At 43.3% G+C, this 16,387-nt stretch overlaps 2 protein-coding genes across 2 annotated transcripts in view; both read right to left on the bottom strand.

Moving 5' to 3' along the window:
* LOC112225629 (activin receptor type-2A) overlaps positions 1 to 16,387 on the bottom strand; it is a 679,452-nt gene that overhangs the window by 23,020 nt on the left and 640,045 nt on the right. The window lies entirely within an intron of this gene.
* LOC112214310 (heat shock 70 kDa protein 13) lies at positions 9,484 to 15,899 on the bottom strand. Its single transcript, XM_024372959.2, has 5 exons — positions 15,740 to 15,899; positions 15,155 to 15,495; positions 13,187 to 13,400; positions 12,603 to 12,770; positions 9,484 to 11,510 (listed from the first exon to the last, which is right to left on the bottom strand). Exons 1-5 carry the CDS (start codon positions 15,762 to 15,764, stop codon positions 10,921 to 10,923), a joined length of 1,338 nt encoding a protein of 445 aa, XP_024228727.1. The 5' UTR covers positions 15,765 to 15,899; the 3' UTR covers positions 9,484 to 10,920.

A 16,387-nucleotide genomic window follows, 5' to 3' on the forward strand; every position in this document is an offset into this window, starting at 1 on the left:
TCGTCTGTTAGCTAGTCAATATGGCCACTACCTACACCCACCCTGTCTCTCTCTGTCTGTTAGCTAGTCAATATGGCCACTACCTACACCCACCCTGTCTCTCTGTCTGTTAGCTAGTCAATATGGCCACTACCTACACCCACCCTGTCTCTCTCTGTCTGTTAGCTAGTCAATATGGCCACTACCTACACCCACCCGGTCTCTCTCTGTCTGTTAGCTAGTCAATATGGCCACTACCTACACCCACCCTGTCTGTTAGCTAGTCAATATGGCCACTACCTACACCCACCCTGTCTGTCAGCAAGTCAATATGGCCTCTACCTACACCCACCCTGTCTCTCTCTGTCTGTTAGCTAGTCAATATGGCCACTACCTACACCCACCCTGTCTGTCTCTGTCTGTTAGCTTGTCAATATGGCCACTACCTACACCCACCCTGTCTCTCTCTGTCTGTTAGCTAGTCAATATGGCCACTACCTACACCCAGCTAGTCAAAATGGCCTCTCTCTGTCTGTTAGCTAGTCAATATGGCCACTACCTACACCCACCCTGTCTCTCTCTGTCTGTTAGCTAGTCAATATGGCCACTACCTACACCCACCCTGTATGTTAGGTCAATATCTCTCTGTCTGTTAGCTAGTCAATATGGCCACTACCTACACCCACCCTGTCTGTTAGCTAGTCAATATGGCCACTAGCAACACCCACCCTGTCTGTCTTAGTCTGTTAGCTAGTCAATATGGCCACTACGTACACCCACCCTGTTTGTTAGCTAGTCAAAATGGCCACTACCTACACCCACCCTGTCTGTTAGTTAGTCAATATGGCCACTACCTACACCCACCCTGTCTCTCTCTGTCTGTTAGCTAGTCAATATGGCCACTACCTACACCCACCCTGTCTCTCTCTGTCTGTCAGCTAGTCAATATGGCCACTACCTACACCCACCCTGTCTGTTAGCTAGTCAATATGGCCACTACCTACACCCACCCTGTATGTTAGCTAGTCAATATGGCCACTACCTACACCCACCCTGTATGTTAGCTAGTCAATATGGCCGCTACCTACACCCACCCTGTCTGTCTCTGTCTGTTAGCTTGTCAATATGGCCACTAGCAACACCCACCCTGTCTGTCTTAGTCTGTTAGCTAGTCAATATGGCCACTACGTACACCCACCCTGTTTGTTAGCTAGTCAAAATGGCCACTACCTACACCCACCCTGTCTGTTAGCTAGTCAATTTGGCCACTACGTACACCCACCCTGTCTCTCTCTGTCTGTTAGCTAGTCAATATGGCCACGACCTACACCCATCCTGTCTCTCTCTGTCTGTTAGCTAGTCAAAATGGCCACTACCTACACCCACCCTGTATGTTAGCTAGTCAATATGGCCACTACCTACACCCACCCTGTCTCTCTCTGTCTGTTAGCTAGTCAATATGGCCACTACCTACACCCACCCTGTCTGTTAGCTAGTCAATATGGCCACTGCCTACACCCACCCTGTCTGTTAGCTAGTCAATATGGCCACTGCCTACACCCATCCTGTCTGTTAGCTAGTCAATATGGCCACTACCTACACCCACCCTGTCTGTTAGCTAGTCAATATGGCCACTACCTACACCCACCCTGTTTGTTAGCTAGTCAAAATGGCCACTACCTACACCCACCCTGTCTGTTAGCTAGTCAATATGGCCACTACCTACACCCACCCTGTCTGTCTCTGTCTGTTAGCTAGTCAATATGGCCACTACCTACACCCACCCTGTCTGTTAGCTAGTCAATATGGCCACTACCTACACCCACCCTGTCTGTCTCTGTCTGTTAGCTAGTCAATATGGCCACTACCTACACCCACCCTGTCTGTTAGCTAGTCAATATGGCCACTACCTACACCCACCCTGTCTGTCTCTGTCTGTTAGCTAGTCAATATGGCCACTACCTACACCCACCCTGTGTCTCTTGTCTGTTAGCTAGTCAATATGGCCACTACCTACACCCACCTTGTCTGTCTAGTTACACTCACCCTGTCTGTTAGCTAGTCAATATGGCCACTGACCACACCCACCCTGTCTGTATGTCTGTTAGCTAGTCAATATGGCCACTACCTACACCCACCTTGTCTGTTAGCTAGTCAATATGGCCACTGCCTACACTCACCCTGTCTGTTAGCTAGTCAATATGGCCACTACCTACACCCACCCTGTCTGTTAGCTAGTCAATATGTCCACTGCCTACACCCACCCTGTCTGGTAGCTAGTCAATATGGCCACTACCTACACCCACCCTGTCTGTTAGCTAGTCAATATGGCCACTACCTACACCCATCCTGTCTGTTAGCTAGTCAATATGGCCACTACCTACACCCACCCTGTCTGTTAGCTAGTCAATATGGCCACTACCTACACCCACCCTGTCTGTTAGCTAGTCAATATGGCCACTACCTACACCCACCCTGTCTGTTAGCTAGTCAATATGGCCACTACCTACACCCACCCTGTCTGTTAGCTAGTCAATATGGCCACTACCTACACCCACCCTGTGTCCTGTCTGTTAGCTAGTCAATATGGCCACTACCTACACCCACCCTGTCTGTTAGCTAGTCAATATGGCCACTACCTACACCCACCCTGTGTCTCTGTCTGTTAGCTAGTCAATATGGCCACTACCTACACCCACCCTGTATGTTAGCTAGTCAATATGGCCACTACCTACACCCACCCTGTCTGTCTCTCTGTTTGTTAGCTACTCAATATGGCCACTACCTACACCCACCCTGTCTGTTTCTCTCTGTCTGTTATCTAGTCAACATGGCCACTACCTACACCCACCCTGTCTATTAGCTTGTCAATATGGCCACTACCTACACCCACCCTGTATGTTAGCTAGTCAATATGGCCACTACCTACACCCACCCTGTATGTTAGCTAGTCAATATGGCCACTACCTACACCCACCCTGTCTGTCTCTCTGTTTGTTAGCTAGTCAATATGGCCACTACCTACACCCACCCTGTTTGGTAGTATGGGATCTCGGTGTATGTGGCACTTCTTTAAATTGTCCTTTCACTCCTAGTTACATTATTCTGACTAGAGTATTCTCTTTTGTTAAACTTTGAATAACGAATCCATTATGCATTGAACATTAATTTCTGTACCACAATATTACATCAATTTCATTATTACATAATTTTCGGGAAGTATGCTTTGTTCTAAGTTTGTTGAGTTGTTTTGGGAGACAGTACCACCTGGTGGTCTAATGCTACCATGTTGTGTTTCAGAGTCCAGATGAATACTGTCTGATCTGGGTCGCTGCTGATCTCATCTCCTTCACTGTAGTTATAGGAATTTTTGTTTTCCAAAAGTAAGTCCTCCTCTTCTGCTGATTTTTATGATTCTTTTCTCAGGATGTAATTTTTAAATGTAGTACTAGGTAGTAATTAACCTCAGTGTTTTTACTGGAGATTTATTAGTCAACTGATTTAAAGGAGGAAGACAGCAGATGAAAGCATTTGTTTTACTGTGCCTACATAGCACTGGGCATGGGAATATTGTCAACACTCACTCACACACAGACAATTACCTGTTATTACTGCTGTAGTGCCTCTGGCAGCCTTTACACAGTTAACACATCTCTTCCTCCATCTGTGTCTGCTTCACACCCTCTCCTTCCACCTAGTGGTGTGTGTTCTACCTCTCAGGGGCTTAATGTTCAATAATATAATGATATCCGCCATTTAGCAGACACTTATCCAAAGCGACTTAGTCATGCATGCAACCATTTATGTATGGAGTGGTCCTGGGATTCCAACCCACTATCCTGGCATTGCAAGAGCCATAAACTACCAATTGAGCTACAGAAGACCAGCAGGCTCCTGTATATTGTACAAGCACACATTAACAGAACTCTGCATACACAGATGACCGTTTATATTACATTAATTAGGGTTTCCTCAAGGGAAGATTAACCATGATTCTTTTTAAGGTCATTGTTGATCTTCCACAGTGAATCTACTACAGTGTTTTCTACACCCTCCTCTCCCAAATAACTTCAGTGAAAGGCAGGAGTCCTTTAGCAGAGGAATACCATCCAGTCAATGGGAATACAATTGTGTAGTGGGTATTCACAGGCCATTTTCCAGCAAGTGTGTTAAAACACAGGGATGGATGAAAGTGTCATTATTTGATAAAGCTCATTTACAATGTCAACACAGTGGCTTGGAGAATCAGCTGGAGAAGTATCTCTCGTCAACTTAACAATGTTTCCCGTTGCAGTTGTTTGTACTTTTAAGTAACATGAAACTAGAAAGTATGCTTCCTTAAACTCTGAAAGACTGAAGGAAGCTGTTGCTATGGGAGTTTCTCTATGAATTTCACTTTCCTTCCTGAGCCATAACGCTGTTGTGGGATGGAGGACAGCAGAGCAAGATCTCCATCCTCTAGTCTTATGGTGTGGGGTTTGCTATGCTTAGCAAAGTGCTGGCCGCTGCAGCCTTCTAAACTGACCTCAATCTCTCCACCTTCTTTTGTCCTTGTTCCCTTCTCTTTCTCCTTTTTCTTCTTCCTCTCCTCTGGCTGATGTGCATGCTCCTCTTCTCTGCTGCATTCTGGCATCTCTCAGCTATCACATTATCAGGTAACTGGGTCAACTCTGACCCACTCTGCGTTTCCTTTTTCTCCCTCTTCCACTCTCCATTTTGCTGTATCATTTCATCCTTTCTGTATACGTCATCCTTAAAATCTTTTGTTTCTGACTTTCTCTCACCTGTATTGTTATATTTCACTGCTGCCACTTCTCATTCTCCCCACTCAAGGAGAGAATAAATACAAGCGAGCCTACCAGTATTGGCCTTTTAGTGGCAGACCGCAGTACTTTGTCCCTCACAGCACAAATGCTTGTGTTCACTTTTATCCCAGTTGAGTTTTACTGTTTACATTATCGACCCGAATGACAGTCTGCAAATGAATTATAGAATTGTATTAAACAAGGAAGAGCTCTTTTCATTTATGGTGTTGATTTGGACAAAAGCTCTGCTTTGCTGTTTTTTTAAGTGCATTGATGCATTAGCCAAGACACAATATTGCTAATGTAATAATTTAATTTATGTGCCTCTATTTGTTAATTACCATAACAAAATTATGTTGTGGAAGTAAATCTTCTTGCCTCCGATATTACTCCAGTTAGTGTTGTGATGCTCAAAGCTAGTCACAACCAATGATGTATATAAACCCTGGATGGCTGATGCCATGTATTGGCCATTAAGAGGCAATGAAGCCACCGGTCGGCCATATTTGCACTCCCTAGTAGGCGCAGTCCTTCAATTAAATGTGATCAAGGACAAAATTACATGTATTTAGGTATAAAAAATATATTTTTGTGTTTAGCTCACATCATATAATGTACGAGTATGCATTAATGTGTCTGTAATAGAATAAATGTGGCCAAAACGAATGTAGACTTTAATAAAGCAATTTCTATAGCTTCCCTACCATTGTAAAACATATTTTGGGAGTGCCAAGATGGAGGCACGGTGGCTTCAACACAGCGCCCACTTTCAGTCATCTAGTGTATATATAAATCATTGGTCACAACTAGTCAGTAAAGGATCACAACTAGTCATTAACTGAAGTACGTTCTTTCAGAGAAGTGGAGAAGTCTTTGGCTCAGACTCTGGTCTATTTGTACATGTCCTTATAGATTCAGTACAGCAACCAACTTCAATATCTGTCTGTTTGCTTGGTGTTATTTTGAGGTCAGCCAAATAGAAGTAGAAGAATTTGAGGCGTCCAGGGCCCACACACGTGGTGTCCAGGGCCCACACACGTTGACCTAGAGTAGCAATCTCTGGCCGACACATTTTGACATGCCTTTAGCTCCATATAGGACAAGTCCTTGAGACCAGAGGCAGAAGTACTGTGGTATGACCAGAGGCTCTATATCAGGGTTCTCATATAGAGCAGGTGAACCCTGCTCTATATGATGTCCTGCCCTCTGTGTGACCTTTCCTCTCCAGGTGGAGGTTGAGTGGCATGCACAGCTACAACCCTGAACAGATCATGCTGAGTGCCGCGGTCCGGAGGTCCAGCAGAGACCTCAACATCATGAAGGAGAAACTCATCTTCTCCGGTAAGGAAGGACTCCACAGAGAGGAGAGCTGCACGGCCTGTGTTTACTGTATTGTGTGTTTGTTTCTCTGGCTGTGTCCCAGTACTGTGAAATGGCTTCCCCTCCTTTTCTCATCTCCTTATTTATTTACCACTGATCTGATGACATTGGATAGATGAAGTGGATGCCTGATTGTTTTGGCCAGCCATATTGCTTTCACCTATTAATCAGTGGTCACAGAAAAGGAGACAAGGAAAGGCAGCCATTTTAGGAGTGTCTGGGGATGTCAGTGTTACCCTATCCCAGCATGCATCTCTGAGTGTTTGTAATGTAATTATCCTTCCCAAGGTCAACCGCAGTAGCAGTCTCAACCTGTGTGTGTGTGACCTGCACTCCTCTCCACCTCCACTCCTCTTCATCCTGCCATCTCTCCATCCTCTGCCTGCTGTGACCATTCGTTCGACCATTCCTCCTCCATTCCATCCCTCCCTTCCCCTCTCTCTCTGCCTGCCCCACCTTTCCCCCTCTCCTCCCCAATCACCCACCAGAGACCTGTGTCATTTAAAAGGGTGCCTAGACAGCCCACTGAGACCCACCAGCCTCTCCTGGTGGGTGGTGAAAGGTACGTCTGATGAGGGTCTTCAATGACCATCAGTCAGTCCAAACCACTCTAGAATAACCACTAGTAGGTATAGTTACTTAGAAGAGATAAGTGGTGACCTACAGAGCAAAGAAAACCTAAGGGATTTCTCTGGTGTGGTTTGGATATGATGCTGCAGTGATATTGTTTTGGATGATCTGTGTATTGATGTGGTCTGTGTTGTACACTCCATCAGTGAAATACCCTGTGAACACTGATGTGCCTTCGCTCTTCTGCCTCCCAGAGGTGAGCAATGGTGTGGGAAGTGCTGAGGACCTGTACATGGAGAATGGCTTCGACTACTACAACAACGAAGGCATCTCCCATTGACTCTTACTCACCGGATGTGAATCTACTCTCCTAATGTGACACCCGACTCTACTAGCATGTGGAAACTGAGTAAATTAAGACTTCCAAGTGACTGTCTTGTGATTGGGCTTATCTATTGTTATGATTACTCTTGTTTTACTCAGTGTATCCAGATAGTTATTGGTTTGTTCCTCCTACTTACTGACTGATTGACAGGCTGCTGTATTACTGAAGAATCCAAGGCAAGCACCACCCATTGCTTTGTACATTCTGTAAATAGGTTTGTTTTTGCTTGTTATATACAATGTGGGACTAAATGCACTTTTTATTGATGAACTGATTGATTCATCAGATCTGATCTATGGCCTCTTCTCCTCACCTCTGTGGGCAAACTTGTTGGCTCGAGTTCCACATCAGGATTTCAACATTCAGTGGAGAGGCATTTTATTTATATTTTATACCAATTTGTTGGCCAGAAAAAGGGCAATTAAAAAATATATTGGTCCATTTATATATATTTACTTAAACCTCCCGTGTGCTGTGATTGAATGGGTTCATGGGCCGGATCTGGCCCTCTGCCGTAGTTTTTCCCACCCCTGCTCTTGATGCTTGGAGCCCCCCCCCCCTCCAGTTATCAATGCTTATTTGTTTGTTTCTACACTGTTATTTGGATTTCTTGCAGTCACTTTATAGCACAGCCAATTCTTATTATTTACAGGAATTACTATTTGTGCAGCATGCTCCTTTTTCTTGCCTTTGGGCGCTATTCTAATTCATAGGAACAAAAAGAACATGAACAACCTGTTTACAGAAGTCCTGCCTTCTCCGACTGAAATAGTTACATGATGTAAGATAATGATTTGAACAGCATTTCCAAGCATATGATATACAATATTAAGTGACTTGTGGAGCTGTGCTGTCTCGGGCCGGGCTTGTGTTCAGGCAGAACTAATGTTTACTCAGTGTTTTCGGGTTCATTGTGAATGTGTTTTGATTTTAAGGATGTGTACAGTGCATGTATTATGTCGAGATTTCACCCCTACCCTCAGTGTGCAGTCCTACATAGTGTGCACAGATGTTTTAGGTGCTATGGCTGGCTGAGCATTATATTGGAAATGTCATCCTGATTATGTACAATAATAGCTATAGTGTTGAAGAGTTTATGAAAGTAATTTAAATACTTTGCCGGCCCAACATCTCAATGGTGTTTGAAAAGCAAAGTGCATCAAATCAATTGGTTTCTATAGGGGGACATGAAAGGGTGTCTGTGATGAGATGAAGTGGGGTGTGTTATATTAACTGTGAAAATAAAGCTGGAGGCTGTTGAAGGGATGATGCTGAGTATCATTATAGTTCAAACCGGGTCAAGGAATGGATAGACTTGTGTTCATTTACTCCTTTGGTATTTATGTGCCTCAGAAGTCAATAATTAAAATGCTTCTGATACCGAAGTGATGTATTTTTGTAGCTAGGACATAAACCATTTCGGTTGGCGTTACTGTTGACTGTGTAGCTCATGTCAACCATATTCCTACTGAATGTGAATCCTTGATGTACCGTGTCTTCAGAACGTATTCACACCCCTGGCCTTTTTCCACTTTTTGTTGTTTCAGCCTGAATTTAAAATGGATTCCATTTAGATCGTCACTGGCCTACACACAAAATACCCATGTCAGTAGAATGTTTTTTACAAATGTAATTAAAAATGAAAAGCTGAAATGTCTTCAACCCTAAATACATTCAGGAGTAAAAAGTGCTTAAGTCACATGGACTCAATCCTGGTGTGCAAAGCTCTTAAACTCACCCAGAAAGATGCTGATAAAGGTGATTTTAACAAGTCAATTTGATTTATGTATTTCATTTTCAATAAATTTGCAAACATTTCTAAAAACATGTTTTCACTTTCATGGGGTATTGTGTGTAAAAATCTATTTAATCCAGGCTGTAACACAATGTGGAATAAGATGAGGGGTATGAATATTTTCTGAAGGCACTGTATGTTATATTACTGGCCCATGCCAGTAACTAACACCATTGTGGATCTCTGTTATACTGACATTATTTCCCCTCAATTATGGAGTGAGGCGGCAGGTAGCCTAGTGGTTCGAGCGTTGGGCCAGTAACCAGAAGGTTGCAAGATCAAGCTGACAAGGTAAAAATGTCGTTCTGCCACTGAACAAGGCAGTTAACCCACTGTTCCCCAATAGGCTGTCATTGTAAATAAGAATTTTTTTCTCAACTGACCTGCCTAGTTAAAAAATAAAAGGTGATGTTACCACATTGCTGAAGAAGCTAGTGATGATGATGGTAACTGGATTTTACAAGATTTTAGCACTCAATGTTCTGGGAACATGATCACAAATGTCCTTTTTACCTTCCACCTGTATTAGAAAGTCCGTCTGTCATGGAATGAGGACCACGGGATGCATCTGAATGTTGATATTTTCCCTTCAATGGCAATGTCTGTCTGAATGGATTTGTTCGTAATAAAGCTCAAAGAAAATACAATTTCACGACAAATTCAATAATGGTATTTAGGGAAATTCTGAATGTTTTGTTGAAAAGCAGCAATGTAGCACAAGCAGATATCTAATGGGGCCATATGAGAGTGGTGCTTTGAAGAATATAAGCAAAACTTGCAGTACAAAAATCTTAAATTACGTACTCAGAAATGCAATCAGTACATTATCTGAGGCATGTTCAACAAGGAATGCATATAGTATTTACAATTGTCCGCTGCATCAGCCCTGACTAGACTGGTATTTTGGAATGTACATTCCCTACATGAGATAATTAGAATTGACTAATAGTAGTAAATTATCAACCAACATGTTTGTTCTCCAATGCCAGGGGCTCTAACAGCCATTACTCTACAACCAGCGGTCTTGTGGCACACGGTAACACACACCACCATAAGCCTTGGGTCTTTTTATGGCACTTACAATAAGTACTTCTATATACAGGTAGCTTAGTGGTTAAGAGCGTTGGGCCAGGAACCAAAGGGCGCTGGTTTGAATCCCCGAGCCGACCAGGTGAAAATTGTCGACATGCCCTTGAGCAAGGTGCTTAATCCTAATTGCTCCTGTAAATCACTCTTATCCAGAGTGTCTGCTGAAGTACTAAATGTCAGACCGTGTACTCTGATTCTTATTCAATTGCACCAGAATGATGATGTTGGCTAACAGGTTCTATCATTTTCAAAGTGCAATATTTAGCCTAAGTTGGTATGCCCCTTATTTAGACAATTCATCAATTATCCAATACAATACCGACATCTCGCTAAGCTGAACATAGTAGCTTTACATTCAAGCAGTAGCCTAACAATATGTGCAAACATTTGGTCCAAAACTCTAATAGAATACTGCCCTAGTCAATATGACTGGTGGTAGTTCATATCAGGTGGCTTAAAAGCACAGTACAGCTCCACACAGCAGCTCTCTGAAAAGGCACAAGCGTGTTGTCATCCTCTGAAAAACAAATACTCCTAATGTGCTGTACCCCACCCCCACGCAGTACAAACACGCTCCCACACTTGCACAGACTTGCACTATAAATAAATAGATAGCTGAAGGTGTATTGGCTGGTCACAGTTCTGTAGAAATAAAGGTTGTTCCCTGAATTGAATACCATTTCAATCTACCACAGTAGCAGTAAACAAGTGAAGGTGTAATTTGAGTTTCTCTGTGAAAATATATTCCAGGATCTATTATTAGAGCTGAAGAAGATCATATTTTAACCTCATAGGACTATTGCACATGTGGTGAAGATGGAGAAGGACAATTAACAGTTAAATGCAGACCATCCTTTAATATGGCAAGTATCTGTCTGGTGGCATCCTTATGTCCATTGCCACCTCTCTAGACTAGATCAATTGAAGTTGGTCTTGCGGAGGTGTCTGTTGGGGATCTCTATAGCGCTGACCTGTAGGGGCCAGGAGCCCCCCATGATGCCAGCCTGGATGGCCACCCCAGTCACCACTGCCAAGTCTGGGTCCACTGAGGTGTTGGGCTCCTTCCCAAAGTATTCACTGATCAGCTTCCTGATCCTGGGGATGCGGGTGGAGCCTCCCACCAGAACTATCTCATCCACCTCCTCCTTCCCCAGGTGGCCCTCGGCCAGCACTGTCTCTACAGGTGCCAGAACCTTCTGAAAGAGGTCGTCGTTCAACTCTTCAAACAGCTCACGGGTGATGACTGCTTGGAAGATGACTGGGATTGGGTCCTTGGCGGGCCCCTGTGGTGGTTTCTTGGGGTCCCCTTGGGGCTCCAGGTGCAGGGGTACCCTGAGGTGGGCACTGAGCTGCAGGGTGAGGTTGAGTTTGGCAATCTCCACGGCCTGGCGGAGGCGGTGGATGTCCTCTTTGAGGGTGGGGGGAACGCCGTACTGCTGGCGAACCCTCTCTATGGTGTACTGGAGCAGCCTCTGGCTGAAGTCCTGCCCCCCCAGCTTGTTGTTACCTAGGAAACAAGGGTCATTCTGAGTCCAATAATACTATTAATATGTTAGTAGTATTGGGATAAATTCCATTTAAATTCATGATCATGTATGGTTTGAATTAGTTGTGCCAATATGAAATGGTCCTCCAACTATACTGAACAAAAATATCAATTTAACAGTGTTGTTGGTCCCTTGTGTCATGAGCTGAAATAAAAGATCCCAGAAATGTTACATATGCACAAAAAGCTTATTTCATTCCAATTTTGTTTACATCCCTGTTAGTGAGCATTTCTCCTTTGCCAAGATAATACATCCACCTTACAGGTGTGGAATATCAAGAAGGTGATTAAAGAGCATGATCATTACACAGGGGCATCTTGTGCTGGGGACAGACAAAAAAGGCCACTCTAAAATGTGCAGTTTTGGCACACAACACAATGCCACAGATCTCTCATGTTTTGAGTGAGCGTGCAATTGGCTTGCTAACTGCAGGAATGTCCACCAGAGCTGCTGCCAGATAATTTAATGTTCATTTCTCTACCATAAGCCGCCTCTAACGTCATTTTAGAGAATTTGGCAATACGTCCAACGGGCCTCACAACTGCAGACCACGTGTAACCACAACAACTTCCTTACCTGCGGGATCATCTGAGACCAGCCAGACAGCTGATGAAACAGGAGTATTTCTGTCTGTAATAATGTTCTTTTGTGGGGAAAAACTCATTCTGATTGGCTGCGCCCCTTGCCAGTCATGTGAAATCCATAGAGTAGGGCCTAAAGAATTGATTACAATTGACTGATATGAACTGTAATCGTTGAAATTGTTGTTTATATTTTTGTTCAGTATACAATATGGCAAATGTTCCACTTGTACTGCCCAATTTGATATTTAGACATTTGTGTCATTTAGCAGACACTCTTATCCAGAGTGACTTACAGGAGCAATTATGGCTAGGTGCCTTGCTCAAGGGCACAGACAGATTTTTCACCTAGTCGGCTAGGTGTTGTGATTACTCGTGGTCTGCCACCCTACCTACCAGAAGAGAAATGAAAGTGACACCAACTAAACCATGCGTAACTACAACATGATAAGGAGTTGATTAGTGTCCTACCTGCCATGGCTCTGGTGAGGAACATGCCCCCTTGTTTATTGAGCAGAGAGACGTCCAGCGTTCCTCCTCCCAGGTCTACCACCAGTACGTTGAACACGTCCACCTTGTGTAACCCATACGCCATCGCTGCAGCCGTGGGCTCGTTGATCACACGCAAGATGTCCAGTCCTGTGTGGTGTAAACAGAACAATCATATGTTAGTTACAGGTCTTACAGAGGGTAGTGTAGATTTGGTCACATCTTTGAATTGGGTGTCCAATATTCTACTCACGCTCTCTCTGTCTATAGAATAAGTAACACAGTTATGAGCATAGAGCAAACACCTAATTACATCAGGGATTGACATTAAAGTCTAAGGTACATGCCCACCAGAATTGTTTAATTAGCTTTTTACATGCAGAAGTGTTATATATTGCCTGCCTTTCAATAGGGCAACCCTTAATGTCAATCTCTGTATGATTAACTGTTTCTTAATGAGAATACAATAAAAACCTAAACAGTGTCAGTCATTCCTGTAGCAGTGTTAACACATCAAATCAGATATTGTATGACTGTTGATACAGTTTTGCCAGACAGAGACTGACCGGCCAGGTTGGCAGCCCTGATGGTGTAGTTCCTCTGTCTATCATCAAACTCAGCAGGGACAGAGATCACAGCCCTCTTGATGGGGACACCCAGGTGATGCTCCGCCATCTTCCTCATCTTCAGCAGCAGCCGAGAACTAATGAACTCGGGAGTAACTGTAACTGTCTGGTTGGTGGTGACCAAGAACTCTGCACTGCCATTGTTGTTTATCACCTGAAAGACAGGTATGTTATTACAAATGAAAGACAGCTGTCATTGATATAGCATATTTATACACCTGCAATCACACAGCTTATGCAGCCAAATGCTAATGCTGTATTCAATCATTTTCACTGTGGTGTATTGACTGTCAAAGTAACTAAAGGAGTATGTACTGTACAGTTGAAGTCGGAAGTTTACATACACTTAGGTTGGAGTCATTAAAACTCGTTTTTCAACCACTCCACAAATGTCTTGTTAACAAACTATAGTTTTGGCAAGTCGGTTAGGACATCTACTTTGTGCATGACACAAGTAATTATTCCAGCAATTGTTTACATACACTAAGTTGACTGTGCCTTTAAACAGCTTGGAAAATTCCCGAAAATTATGTCATGGCTTTAGAAGCTTCTGATAGGCTAATTTTCATCATTTGAGTCAATTGGAGGTGTACCTGTGGATGTATTTCAAGGCCTACCTTCAAACGTAGTGCCTCTTGGCTTGACATCATGGGAAAATCAAAAGAAATCAGCCAAGACCTCAGAAAAATAATTGTAGACCTCCACAAGTCTGGTTCATCATTGGGAGCAATTTCAAACGCCTGAAGATACCACATTCATCTGTACAAACAATAGTACGCAAGTATAAACACCGTGGGACCACGCATCCATCATACCGCTCAGGAAGGAGACGCATTCTGTCTCCTAGAGATGAACGTACTTTGGTGTGAAAAGTGCAAATCAATCCCAGAACAGCAAAGTACCTTGTGAAGATGCTGGAGGAAACAGGTACAAAAGTATCTATATCCACAGTAAAAACGAGTCCTATATCGACATAACCTGAAAGGCCGCTCAGCAAAGAAGAAGCCACTGCTCCAAAACCACCATAAAAAAGCCAGACTATGGTTTGCAACTGCACATGGGGACAAAGATCGTACTTTTTGGAGAAATGTCCTCTGGCCTGTCAAACAAAAATAGAACTGTTTGGCCATAATGACCATCATTATGTTTGGAGGAAAAAGGGGGAGGCTTGCAAGCCGAAGAACACCATCCCAACCGTGAAGCACGGGGATGGCAGCATCATGCTGTGGGGGTGCTTTTCTGCAGGAGGGACTGGTGCAATTCACAAAATAGATGGTAACATGAGGGAGGAAAATTATGTGGATATATTGAAGCAACATCTCAAGACATCAGTCAGGAAGTTAAAGCTTGGTCGCAAATGGGTCTTCCAAATGGACAATGACCCCAAGCATACTTCCAAAGTTGTGGCAAAATGGCTTAAGGACAACAAAGTCAAGGTATTGGAGTGGCCATCACAAAGCCCTGACCTCAATCCTATAGAAAATTTGTGCACAGAACTGAAAAAGCGTGTGCGCGGATGGAGGCCTACAAACCTGACTCAGTTACACCAGCTCTGTCAGGAGAAATGGGCCAAAATTCACCCAACTTATTTGTGGGAAGCTTGTGGAAGGCTACCCAAAACGTTTGACCCAAGTTAAACAATTTAAAGGCAATGCTCCCAAATACTAATTGAGTGGATGTAAACTTATGACCCACTGGTAATGTGATGAAAGAAATAAAAGCTTAAATAAATTATTCTCTCTTATATTATTCTGACATTTCACATTATTAAAATTAAGTGGTGATCCTAACTGACCTAAAACAGGGAGTTTTTATTAGGATTAAATATCAGGAATTGTGAAAAACTGAGATTAAATGCATTTGGCTAAGGTGTATGTAAACTTCCGACTTCGACGGTATGTACTGTACCTTGAATGGATAGCGAGCACTTTCCTGCTCAAGGAGATCTTGTTCGAATATCTTTCCAATAAACCGCTTGGCATCATAGATGGTGTTTTGAGGATTACTGTCGGCCAGATCCTGACCCTCGTAACCGGCGAAAACTTCGGTAGGCGTGAACGACACCGCACTAGGGATGCTCTTCCGCCCCTCCTCATCCCCTATCACCTCCACATCCCCGGTACCCGGGTGGAATACTCCCACTGAGCAGAAAGTGGTCCCCAGATCTAGGCCGATTACTTTTGGTTTCGGTGGAGGTAGATAATGTTGGCCCAGATAGCCAGCTAGAAAAAGAGCCAGAATGACCGATCCTGCGACATGGAAGATATAGAAATAGACGTGGGTTTAGGTATGGATGTTGTTTACGTAGCTAGCTCGTAATTAGCCTACTTATTTACATATTCACTCAGCGTTGACAGCTTGACACATTTTCAGCTAATTGACTACTAATAATGATTTTAGGTAGCAACTAACATGCTTGGCAGCCCACTTGCTAGCTAGCTAAACAGCTGGTTACACAACAACAAGCACACGTTACGGTTAAATGTTACTTACCGATCATAGACATTTCCCCAGCCATTGTCAAGTACTGATCCCCCCCGAACTGAGACGTAGTAAAACGTAATCTAGGCTAATATGTTGTCACCGCTTGACGGTCATCACTAGTTACCACAGCCACTAAGTCATAAACCCCGCCTATTTGTAACATGTATCTTCTTAAAATGTTATTTTAAACCTAACCCTTAGCCACACCGCTAACCTTATGACTAACCATATCCTTCAATTAAGACCAAAAATACATTTTATGTTATCATGCATTTTTACGATATATTATTTTGTGACTGTGGTAACTAGTAGAAACTTCTCGACGGATTCTCCATTCAGAGTCATGTGGACAATCCACAGAACCACACGTCACCATTAAAATGTAGTAAGCATTTTCTGGGTAACGTAGTCCAATCCATTCGTTATCGCTTATATATACACCGGATGAGAAAGCAAAGTACCCTACAAAAAGAAATTGAACTGTATTTTAAGACGGTTAAATGCTCTACTAACAAAAAAGCTGTTAGAATTGTAAGTATATGCATGTCCCTTAAGGTCCTTGTGTAATTGTAATGTGATATTGTACCCCCTAGCTCGATTGTCTATTGTTTGTCATCTATGTATGCTTGTGTTCCCTCATGTGCTTTATGTATTGAT

Source organism: Oncorhynchus tshawytscha, linkage group LG26, assembly GCF_018296145.1.
Source record: "Oncorhynchus tshawytscha isolate Ot180627B linkage group LG26, Otsh_v2.0, whole genome shotgun sequence".
Lineage (NCBI taxonomy): Eukaryota > Metazoa > Chordata > Actinopteri > Salmoniformes > Salmonidae > Oncorhynchus > Oncorhynchus tshawytscha.

Excerpts from the sequence above, each read along its gene's own strand:
- LOC112214310 (XM_024372959.2), bottom strand. The coding sequence starts at position 15,764 with ATGGCTGGGGAAATGTCTATGATCG. Across the intron at positions 15,496-15,739 it reads TGGGGAAATGTCTATGATCG|GATCGGTCATTCTGGCTCTT; the intron begins GTAAGTAACATT and ends TCCATGTCGCAG. Across the intron at positions 13,401-15,154 it reads GTGCTCGCTATCCATTCAAG|GTGATAAACAACAATGGCAG; the intron begins GTACAGTACATA and ends CCTGTCTTTCAG.